The 12,420-nt window shown below is 44.3% G+C and overlaps 1 protein-coding gene across 1 annotated transcript in view; it reads left to right on the top strand.

The window, feature by feature from the left end:
* Positions 1-12,420, top strand: part of LOC142564781 (A disintegrin and metalloproteinase with thrombospondin motifs like) — a 32,385-nt gene that overhangs the window by 14,744 nt on the left and 5,221 nt on the right. Inside the window, exons 5-12 of the mRNA XM_075675935.1 lie at positions 1,535-1,588; positions 1,672-1,790; positions 1,982-2,053; positions 2,134-2,267; positions 2,352-2,401; positions 4,557-4,665; positions 6,084-6,236; positions 6,891-7,041. Coding sequence (XP_075532050.1) covers positions 1,535-1,588; positions 1,672-1,790; positions 1,982-2,053; positions 2,134-2,267; positions 2,352-2,401; positions 4,557-4,665; positions 6,084-6,236; positions 6,891-7,041 — 842 coding nt within the window. The remainder of the gene's footprint in view (positions 1-1,534; positions 1,589-1,671; positions 1,791-1,981; positions 2,054-2,133; positions 2,268-2,351; positions 2,402-4,556; positions 4,666-6,083; positions 6,237-6,890; positions 7,042-12,420) is intronic.

Here is a 12,420-nt window from a genome sequence, read left to right as displayed (position 1 = left end):
GCAGCTAGCGTCCTGATGTAAACTTTCGGATTTTTATACGACGGTGTATAGATAGATAGATGAATGGATAAATTCCAAACGGGTGAAGTAGGCAAATCATGATAATTGCATTAAAACCAACAAGGTCATCGGTGGTGCACTATCGGCCCCTTAAAAGTGAAACCAGAAAAGCGACTAACATATTAAAGTTAAGCAGATACATGATTATCTCCCATATGCAATACGTGTCTATCACACCCTATTATCATGCCGCATGTGGTACATTGGACAGGCAGGTTGGTGCTTAGATATTGGAATGCGCGACCATGCTAGCAGTGTATACCGAGAGCATGGAAGTCGCTTTGCGACTCACTGTTTCACGTGCGGACGCAAACCTCAATTCAATAAGTGCGCAATCATGACCAAATTTAAGTTCCAGCGAATAATGGTGATAGCAGAACCAACAAGAATTTAAGGAGTGCAGTATCGGCGAGTAAATGTGCCGTCAACCCACGTTTCTTGGAAGATGACATACATACATACATACATACATACATACATACATACATACATACATACATGCATGCATGCATGCATACATACATACATACATACATACATACATACATACATACATACATACATACATACATACATACATACATACATACATGCATATATACATACATACATAGGGACCGAGGTTAGATACACTACAATGCCTGAATCAGCTAGCGAGACCTGAGAACCGTTCGCACTGTGGAGAGGGGTGGAAGAACTCGTTTTTATTCTTCAATTTCCTTCTAACCTCGCAGCACAAAATGAGGATTTCATTATATATATATATATATATATATATATATATATATATATATATATATATATATATATATATATATATATATATATATATATATATGCAATGTATACGATCACGCTGTTTCGTATAAAGTTGCTGTGGAAGCCACTGTTCGTGGACGCCCTGTCGTGTCTCCGTTATTATTTCCTGCTTGAAGCCTACAATTCTGGAGACAGCTTTGGGAAGTCTAATTGGCTCACTCATTTCACCGCAATGCTTCGACATGCATGTAACGCGACAGTTAGTGCTTATGACAAATATAGTACGAAAGCCAATTCTAAGGCTGGCACACGGAATCAGGCAGGTATGGGTAGGTCCATCCTATGACTCAGATTTCCGGTGGGGATCACAAGGTGACGTAGTATTACAGACGCTGCTGCAGTTTGTTGTTTACGAAGGTTGATATTGTTAGGTCGGTAGGTATAGAGCGTTCAGACAGCAAATTTTTAGGCAGCCATCGGGATCAAATCTCATAAGTGGAGGTAGTTCCCGAATTCTCACACAAGCCGCCACTGATTCATGAACTACTGCTTGTCAGAGGTGAGAGTGTTCAGTGTTAATACACTTGATGGCTAGAGGGCTACGCTTTTGAAGAATCCCGCTGTAATGTATAAATGCCGAATCATTTAGGAAACTCACTGAAACACAAAAAAAAAACCTTTTATATGTTGAGCCCTGATGTTGATGTTATTTTAGATGGTACTGAGCAAGAAAGAGCGAAGACCAACATCTCTGAACGGCAGAATCAAAGTAAGTTTGAAAGGACTGCTTTGCTTTAAGAATTCTCGCGCTTTTGCACTCTTGTAATTATTGAACACTTGTTTGTTTTCAAGATAGCGCCAGACCAAGTATAATACATCCAGAATTATTGATCATCGTGGACAGCACACTCAGGGCGCAATTCAGGACGGAATTCACGTTGCTGAAATATTTAATCATCACTTTAAACTCCGTAAGTCATTTTCTTATCTTCTGGTAGATTCAGACTACTATTACTGCGAATTGATCAATCTAACATTTAAACTCTGTAGCAGGACATTGCCATTCACAGGGCATGTCACAGATTCTGAGAACAGTCTGTACGATAACCACGTGAAAAATGTTTGATTAATGAGTGCTTTTTATCACATTCCCTATTTTCAGGTGAATGTACGATACCTGACTGTATCAGATCCAGCAGTGAGAATCAAGTTCCGTGCGATGGAAGTTCTTACTGTAAGAGACACCGTTATGCAGTTTCCTGTCCTTTTTTTACATTAGTACCGTCCCCATGTACCGGTGGTTTTCCTTTGCAGCCAGCTGTAGAGACTTTCCTGAGCCGTTCTGGAAATTATGTTCAAGGTATTCGTTCACTTCAAGGCCTGCGAGACTATGTTCACCGAAACACTGAAAAATACGGAATTTACGACGGCGTTTACCTTGTAACCGGGTAATGAACATACTCGATAATGCATGACGTTTGACTCTTGATTTCAGGTTCAGTGTCCACATTGCGTTTCGTAACTTTTCGCAGGCTTGACATGGCAGAGTACTCCTATTACGGCTGGAACGGGAACCTGCTCGGTACGGGTGTTTGCATACACAGGCGATATTCTGTAACTAGGTGCAGACCTCGCAACAAATCAGCATAGCTCGAATCATGCTCAACATGAGCGTTTGTGAAATTTCGTTAGGTAACAATCAGCCAGCGCGCGGCTACACAAGGCTGTCTAGTTTTGTCCCACACTCTTAAAATGGTCGCACCCTTTGGGGTGCACATTTGTCTCACAACGATAATTGTCATCTTCCTTGCTTGCGTTTCCTTTCTTAAAAACTCGGCGCTCGCTACTTTCTTCTCGAGAATGCTGTGTCACACTTAAAACGCGCAAGCTGTTCGTGCGTGGGAAGTACCGGGCTCGCAGCGTTAAAGAAAGGAAACGTGGGCTAGACATATGACGAATATTGTTGTCAGACAAGATAAGTCCCGAAGGGTGTAATTTTTTTAAGAGTGCAGTTTGATGAATGCGGCTACACTGTAAAAACAGTTGCACTCTTTGGGGTGTATATTTGCCACACAACAATAATCGTCATCTCTCTTGTCCGCATTTCCTTTCTTTAACGCGGCGAGCCCGGTGCTTTCCAGTAACGAACGGCATGCGCGTTATCAGCATGACATAGCATTCCCGACAGGAAAGTAACGAGCGCAGCGTTTTCAAGAAAGAAAATGAGGGCAAGACAGATGACGATTATCGTTGTGTGGCAAATATACACTCCAAAGGGCGTAATCTTTTCTTAGAGTGTACACGCTTAGACAAAAGGTACACCTTTTGGAGTGTATATCTGCCACACAACAATAATCGTCATCAGCCTTGCTTGCCTTTCCTTTCTTGAAAACGTCGCGCTCGCTACTTTCCTGTCGGCAATGCTACGTCATGCTGATAACGCGCATGCCGTTCGTTACTGGGAAGTACCGGGCTCGCAGCGTTAAAGAAAGCAAATGCGGACAAGACAGATGACCTTTACAGTTGGGTTGCAAGATACAATTCAAAGGGTGTAATATTGGAGTGTAGAGATTCACCGCACAATCCCCCCCGAAAAGAGAAGGGTATGTTTTTCATAAGCACGAAGGTCGGCTTACTTATTCGAATCCTATTCAACGTAATGAGTCTTCGCATTTTAAATGTGGTGAATCTCTGTCAATTATAGCCAGGGAAAATGTAAGTCTAACATTTTGGTTTCACAATAATGGGTAGAGATGCTGTGCTTTTAATTCCGGTACCCGCAAACGAGAATCGTGAATCAGGTTTCCTCAAAGACTCTTTAGAAGCAGAGCAGAGACACACCAAGATACAGCGTTGCGCTGTGGAGCTGGACATTGTGGCTCAGTGACAGATGCGGAAGCCGCATTTCGCTGGAGGCGAAATGCAAGAACGCCAGTGTACCTGGATTTAGATGCACGTTAAAGAACACTACGTGGTCAAAATAATGCGGAGTACAACACTACGGCGTGCCTCATAATCACATAGTGCTTTTGGCATGTAAAGCCACACAATTTAAAATTGATGTGCCAGATGAAAGGTGTGGGTATGGAATTGGTCGGGTGGTGACAAATCTTTTCATAACAGCGGCAACGGTATACGTACGTCCAATGGAAAATAATGCAATCAACTGTACAATTATAAATGATCAATGTCCCCTCAAGAGCCGAGTAAAAAATTACATTTCTAATAAATGGCTCTTACTTTCATTACGATGGCTGTGGTGATAATTATATGAAGAAATATAATGCTAATGTATATGATGGTAAAATTTTCATGTTTGCATGATGGAAATCATTTTTCTGTGCGTTAGCTAACAGCAGATGTGTAATGAATTAATTTCTGAGGAATCAATTTGGCATATGCGCACTATTTCTGCATCATTGCTTTAGGGATATTATTGTTAATATTCATTGAACACATATACTTGTAATCTTGGGATCTGGATCAGTACAGAGGGCAAAACGTGAACACCTGAAAGTCTACCTAAGACATATTTGTACAAAAATAATTTGTTTAAAGATATTTTAGGTGTCACTTAAGTGTAAGAAGGGACCTCCTTCTTTATATACTCATCATATAGATACCCCAATTTATTTCGTGAATTAACTGATTCTTATACTGATTGTATCAACTATATTTGCACTTTATACTGATGGTATTTTGCCAACGAAAAAGCTATTCAACACTGATTTGCGCAGGCTATGCATATATTGGGGGTATCTGTAGCTGGCAGAAAGTCGGCTATGGTGAAGACGCTGTGGGAACGTTCAAAGGCATCCGTATACTGGCTCATGAGTTTGGACACTTGTAAGACTTCATTCATTTATGCTTTTACTTTTCATTAAAATATGTAATAATGTTGTAAGCTTTTGCGTACCCTTCTCACATATTGCTTGATGAACATTTATCTGTTTGATTAACATGATAGGCTCTCAGTCTCTACTCTCGGCAATTCCTCATATCTTTAAAGTTTTTGTAATTGCTGTTGACATTTCCCGAAAGAAAATTGTAAAGCTTGGCATGTAGGTTTTACGTTAATGCCCATCGAAACTCCGGAACCAGATAAACCTGCAGAAGCGTGAGAGAGCGAAAGATGATATACATCAGTGACATTACCACACGCTATATTGCTGAGTGTTAGGCAGAGTTTATTTCTGAGGAGAATATTTATTTTTAAATTACAAACAAGAGGAAGGCGAAAACTGTTAACAAGAAAAAAATATATGTATACACGAGCTTCCTGCTTTCCTGCACCACTTTTTTAGCCAATTCACCAGAGCGGACGCTGGACGCTGCCTTACGTAGATCAATCAACCAAACGCTCACGTACAACACAGACGTCAGAATAAACGGCGCCTTGCCGTTCATTTTGCAGTGAAATTTTGAGCGTAACCACGTGTCGATCATACAATGATGCATTCCGATGCAGTGATCAATATTAAAAAGAACTGATATTGAACTCACTTTCCAATAGCGTCCATCGGTCACGCAACGCAATGCTCGCTTGGGAAAAAGAAAGGCAGGCCAAGTAAATGATCTAACAAAACAACGCTGTTATATTATACTTCTTCTCCCTCTCCGCGTAAACTGCAAGCGGGGAGAGCGCGCTGTGCTACCGCTCGTGGGTTCATTGGAAAAGAAGGTTTCGTTTTAGAAAGAAACCATTTCCCTTGGTTGCATTGAACCTCGCTTTCACAATGCAACAGCCCAGTGAACCAAACAATAGGCCGCCATCATAGGCGCGCTTCCCTCGTTCCTAACGTCAAGCTCCTCTTAGAGATTCTTAGCGCATCCGCCACGTCTCGTAGCAAGTGCGCGCGAGACTAGTAGCGCGCAAAAACGTGTAAATGCGGTAAAAAAGTTTGAAGCACGTTCTATCACGTGATAACGTTGTTGGTTTTTGAAAGTTTAAACACTATGTTTTGCGGAAGCCCTGTATAGCGTTTCTCGGCCGCACTGGCTGCACGGTTGCGGAGCCGGTTCATCGTTGAAGTCTGCTGTGGGTCTCATGTCTTTTCGGTTTAGCACTGCGAAGCGTAAGCATTTTCATGTATTTATTTCAATCAACGTTCCAAATTTTCTGCCCAATTTTCTGGAATTACTAGCATTTTGTTACAAACGCGTAGCAAGTTTATGGAATCAGAAAGAACCAATTGAAGTCCTCCTTGCTTGTTTGAGTTCCCAGGTGGCGTTCTTCATTCATCACTCTTTTTTGTGTTGCGTAGGCTTGGATGCCCCCACGATGGCACTTCTAGTGGCTACTATACTTCGGTGAGCTGCCCCTGGAATGATGGATTCCTCATGAGCTACATGGAAGCGGACAGCAGGAGCATGAAGTTCTCCCACTGTTGCAATCAAATGATTTCTTTGCTAGTATGGTAGGTCACTCGGTTTTGTGCGAGCATGAACCTGTAAAAAAAATATTGCAGAATTTACTTGAAGCAGTTTAGCTGATTGAACGCAAAAAAATTGCGCAATAATGAATTCCATGAATAGATCATAGATTCCGCAATTGTGCATTCCACAAGTGTGCTTTGTGCAATAATTTTTTCTGTGCACTTTAAGCAGTTCGTCAGGAACATACAAGGTAAAGTGTTGACATACAAGTTAGTTTTAGCAAAGCACATGCCTCCAGACCCCTGTGCTTCAAGGGCTCTAAGGAGGTAGTAGTGCTCTAGCATTTCTTATAATCTGATATATTTTACCTATCGTATTATTCTTTTTCTATGCATCTAAATGTTCATAGTACAAGTCATACGTCATCACCATAATTTATTATACAGATTTTAAGCCTTTTAGAGCGTATAATTTAAGGCCCCTTTACAGCCGCGTCACACCAATTTCACAGTAGTCATAATTACACAGCAAACTCATTACCACAGATATGGCGCTCTTGGGCTATACCTGGCCCTTGCGCCATAAAAACCCCATACGTCATCATCATCATTAGTTTTAGCAAGAATTTTTTATATGAATGGTTGGCTTGATCGATTTGTCGCATCTTTGCTTTTCGAACACTACGTTCAATACAGGTCCGAACGTGGCAAATGCCTGCTGACGAACACCGCGAAGAGGAAAATAGGGAAGAAGTATTATGTGAAGATCTTTGTTGGAAACATACTGACGAGAGACCAGATATGCAAGCTTTCTTTTCCTAATGTCGCAGAAACCCGTTTCATCAAGGTTAGTCATTTTGTAATATTTATTCATAAAAGAATGAAAATAATAAAAATGTCGTGATATGTCGCATTAGGATATTTGTAGGTTGCATTACGTCACTTCGCTTGAGATTTTATCCAGTTGCAAGGATTGCACATTCGTTGAAAAGGCATACTGGAAAAATGAGAAGATATGTTGCCGTCAGGCATAGCTCGAGTCAATTTGAAACCTTTTTATCAGCTCTAACGCTTCATCTCCGAGCGAGACTGCCAACATTTTATTTTATTAAACGTCATCTCTTTGATTCAGTGGAAGCCTAGCGTGAGGCTGTGTTATCAAATGTTGTTTCCAGATAGCGCGCTACGCAAGAGGTTTTTGTAGTTCTCTGACTGGCAATCCTCAAATGTGGAATTGAAAGCAATCATTCATGGAATAGGTGACGTTTAGAACCTGAATGAGGCAACCAGTTGTCAAGGTGAAATAATTCGTTCTCATGGAAATGAAATGCGGAAAACAGTTGACATACATTCCCCTTAATTTAGCACACAGAAATCGAGACAACAGCCTTGAGCAGGTGATTAACGAACTGGTATCAATTTCACAGCATGTGAAACCCATGATCAAGCAATATCAAAGCTCAGTGTATTTAAAGGCGAAGAAAAACGCGGTTTTGGTAAAGCATTAGCACATTTGGACTACAATTTATATGAGATGATACAAAAAATTTTGAAATGAGTAATGCTGCCAATAACGAATTGCGCAAATAACTTTGTTGAAATTCAGTTTTGCCATCGCTGGGCAAGGTCATGGAATATGACAAAAGAGGCTCGTGCGGTCTCAAGTAGTGCAGTCGCTAAAACGTGACATCGTGATATCCGCATACAACTTTGGTATTAGGTAAGTGTCAACGTAAACTTCAAGCTAACACAAACTGCAAGATAGAAATATACACTCAAATGACCGGACAGGAGTATACGCATACATGCTGCAACGTGGGGTAAGATCCACGAAAACGAGTGCTTACAAAAATAAAACTTAATATTCACTACAAAATGAGACATACGTCTTCTGAAGAAATAATCTGTAAACGAATTAGCACATTTTATGAGAATGGTAATATATTCACCCAGTATACCCCCAGTGCTGGGTAGCAAGCCCGACGCTCATCCGGTTGACATCTCTGCCTTTCATCTCCTTGCTTTCTCTCTCTCTCTCTCTCTCTCTCTCTCTCTCTCCAACGTTCAAAAGCACTACCTTTCGAAGTTGATGGGAGCGTTACCTGGTCAGTGGTTGAGATGTAGAAAATGCACCTACAATTGTCAGAAAGAAAGGAGTGAGAAATTGGAGGACGCTTAAGTTCGCCTTCAAGAGTGGAATGCGACAGCGTTCCCGTCGACCCGACAAGGGGTGTAAGACAATGCGCAATGGCGCAGCGATCACTTACGAGGCGCCCCGCATCGGACTTTGCACCCACCACTCACCCGGTGAGCGTCGAGCAAAGCAGCGTTCGGCGCGGCAACGAAACGTGCGTCTGAGCATGCGGAACGAACCAAAGAACTCGGTGTCTCGGAGGAAGAAACGATCTACGCCAGCCAAACGTCGTGATCGGCACGGGCAGAGAGATAGATAGATAGTGATCTAAAGAAAGGAAGGACGCTTGAATCTGCAACCCGTGAGGGAGCACAGCGAAGCGTCGTCAGGGGAGAGGGAGTCCGGGCCGCGACGCGCCTCGCACCGGTCCCCGCACAGCCGCAATGCGCGCGTGGCGCGCCACATGTCGGGGCAGCGCCGAACATTGAGAGGAGGGGGTCTTCTGCGTTTGCCGCAACATGGCTCTGCGTGTGCGGAAAGCACAGAAGAAATGTAGCGGAAACGTACTTCGCTACGCGTGTAACTACGACCTCTGTAATTTACATGCTCATAATTACCGATATACACAGCAGTATAGCTTTCAAGGCACGTTTGTAAGGCAACGCCGCATTCACTATAGACGTTTTTGTCCCACTTTGAACGATCGAACTCAAGGCTGAGTGGTAGCGTCTCCGCCTCACACTCCGGAGACCCTGGTTCGATTCCCACGCAGCCCATCTTGCAAGTTGTGTTTATTTATGAATTGTCTTCCGGGATTTTTAGCTCATGGCCAACGCCACTCACGCCGACACCGACGACACCGACTTTTCTGTGACATGAGCTCGTTAACGCTGTCGCGTTAAAAACCTAGGTTGTTGCAAACGTAGGTAACCACACTAGACAACGTAATCAACGAGGGAAAGTTAGACCACAATACATCCAGCAAAACCTGACCGGCTCCAGCAGGCTAAGTGAATCTTCGTCGTCACCGCATTTCTCAGAGATGCCAATAGAAGTTTTCTTGATCACAATCTTCACTAGTCGCAGACTAACACTGGGGCATTAGCAGAATGGAGCCAGTTTGGCGTATGACTATCTGGGATAGGACGATTACTGAGTGGTACGTGAAGCCGAGGCGCTGGTGTGAGACCGGTGACAGCAGATGATGACTCCTTTAAATAACGTTGTTGGGGCTCGGGGTGGTGTTAGGCCCTGGAATCCATCAAGCTCATTGAGGAATACATCCGGTAGCATAAATAAAGGAAAATTGTTTATTTTACATTATTAAGGCTGGCTACAGATAGATACGTAAGCCAAGTCTGTGGAGGAACAAATTGAACACCTGAGTTCACATCAGGGCACTTTAATGCCCTCGTCTCACTGGACCAAAGCTCTACGCTTTTAAAACAGTCGTCTTCCCCAGCAGACTAGACACTGATTACTGTATGTCGGCCAATCAGAATCGTCGAATCGGTCGCATAGCCCTTCCATTATGTCGCACCGTTCCACCGGACTGCACGTCTTATGTTACCCCTTCGCCCCCGCATCTGGCGCAAGCGTGTAGCTATCTAGAAATCCTAGGTCAACGCTGTTCCCATGGTATTCTTCGACGTTGGCCTCTTTCATCTATTACTTCAGCTTGTCAGTGTCAGGTTGAAGTAGAGTGATCTTCGCACTAATCACCGCTTCTACGGAGTGCGGCGGGTATTGTCGCTTCGAAGTGAGTCCCTTTGTTTGTGCGTAAAGTCTATGTCAGGCGTGTTTCTACTTACGCATGATTACAAAGACGGCGCCGAATAAAACACACGAAAAAGGCACACGAGACAGCACGTAGGCGCTGTTGCGCCTACGTGCTGTCTCGTGTCCCTTTTTCGTGTGTTTTATTCGGCGCCGTCTTTGTAATGATGCTTAACCAACTAGCCGACCAACACATGCTATGTTCTACTTACGCGGAAGCCCAGTGCTCGATCGCTGCGCCGCCCACCCGCACCACATTTCTAGGTACTTTTCCGCCGAAGCGTCTTAGCACGTGGCCTAGATCCTTCTATATATTTGGTTTTGGGTCTCTGGCTGTGTCTGGGCGCGCAGTCTGCTAGGGCCAGCCCGTATTCGCAGAGTGTAGGCGGTGCAGGTAAGTTGTAATTTTAAATGCGTGAGCATTTGAATGCTTACCCAACGTGAAAACAATCCCTCCGTCTGCCCCGTATTAAGACGACCGCTTTGAGATAACGCCTGCAGTAGCGACCGAATTTGCCTTTGCGCTGCCTCCCGCTTCGACGGCAATGAAGCGGCGAAAACATGGTGATGACGGTGCTCTCAGCAAATGCCTCACTCTGCCACTTTCGCAGATCGCTTTCAAGTTACGGGCGCGTGCGTATCTTCAACCCTAAGCAAGCGGCGAAAACACAGCGCGCATAGCTACGAGCAGTCGACACACTTTGTGGGCATCGGCTTAAAGCTGCGGCCCGCACGGCAATGCCATAAAAAGCCAACGCCTGAGCACATTCATGGTTCAATAATGGTTCGACGCGGATGGATAAGGCGCTAAAGAGCGATAACGAATTGTAATGATTGGAACCGTCATAAGCGCACCTTGCGTCATCATTGCTTCTGGCGCCGCTGTCGGCCCCAGTTAGTGTCACCACTGAGCTGCCGTTAGTACTGGCTTAATCAAGTTACACGCGCATGTGGGGAAAGTGGACGAGACTCGGATAAACCTCAATGATGTTGCTCATGACTTGGCACGAGAACTTGCTAACCGTGACAGTCACAACCGAGCCGTTCACCATCAAGCCAGGGAATCTAGAGATCATTTAATAACATACAATGACATTACCACACACTACTATTTAGGACTCAGGCAATTTCCATTGCCACATTCAAAACTGAACACTGCTCAAGCAGTCTCACTGCGCTTATTGCAAACAGATACATATCCCACACCGTACACCATCAATAAAGTATATCCAGAGAGGGAGATTAAGATTGACTGCAACGATTGTAATGGCATCATTGGAAACAGACATATACTGGCGGAGTATCCCGCGACTCTCCCCAACCTCGTTGAAGAATGGACACATTGGGAGAAAAGGATTCAAAGCCCATTGTTTCAGGACCAACAAAGGGCTGTCCAGAGGGCCCATGATGTCGCTGAAAGGCTTGGCCTCACAGTGCCAACGTGGGAGCCTTGGCTTAAGAAGCCGAGCCTCCGGGCTTCATTACAATAAATGTTTTCACTCACACACACACCATTGGCAACGACACCGGCCTGCGTGGAGATGAGCCAGTGGCAAAATGCTTATGCGGCTTACGCATATTTAGTCGAACTCCCAGAAGAGTTTCTGCGTCATTTTTGTGTGTGTGTGTTCCTGGACGTCGCATGATAGTTTGTTTATACAATATGCATCGTGTGTGGCGCCAGCGCCTTGCTATTGTTTCGGCTGGAAAAGAGGTAGTGATGTCAAGAAAGAAAGGACGCTTAAGCGTAGCGATGATGAGGCTTGTGGTGCGAGAAACCCTCCATGCCCCACAATAACCACAGCTGTTGTAGATAAAGCGCCTCGCACACCATGACCAACTTTTTATCACATCCCTTTATCCCCTCACACTGACTGAAAAATGTCGTTCAGTGTTACTTCAACTTCCGCACGCAACTCTTATTTGGAAATAGCCTAGGCGGCGTGTTTTGAACAACCTTTTTTCTCTTAGCGACAGCTGGGTGAGCAGACTGTGCGCCCAGGCATAACTTCTCCCCTAGTGCCACAAAGTACCTGCAAGGATCTAGGGCGCTCGCTGTGGCGCTTCGGGGATAAAGTACCTAGAAATGTGGTACACGCGAACGGCGCATGATGGCGTAGAGGTCGAGCCCAGGGCTTGGGTGGAAATAGAAACACGCTACCCGATCGTCTACAGACGTCAGACTCTGGAGTTTCGCAAGACGTGAAACGCCACCGGCCGGTGCGAAGAGGCAGTAATTGAGTAGTGCGAAGCCAGACTCCCTTGCTAAGTTGCCTATGCAGCTAGCGACTGCGAAACAACGGCTTAACTAGATTT

The sequence above is a fragment of the Dermacentor variabilis genome, chromosome 11, assembly GCF_050947875.1.
Source record: "Dermacentor variabilis isolate Ectoservices chromosome 11, ASM5094787v1, whole genome shotgun sequence".
Lineage (NCBI taxonomy): Eukaryota > Metazoa > Arthropoda > Arachnida > Ixodida > Ixodidae > Dermacentor > Dermacentor variabilis.
The sequence above is the reverse complement of the archived record's forward strand: the minus strand, read 5'-3'. Positions and strand labels throughout refer to the sequence as shown.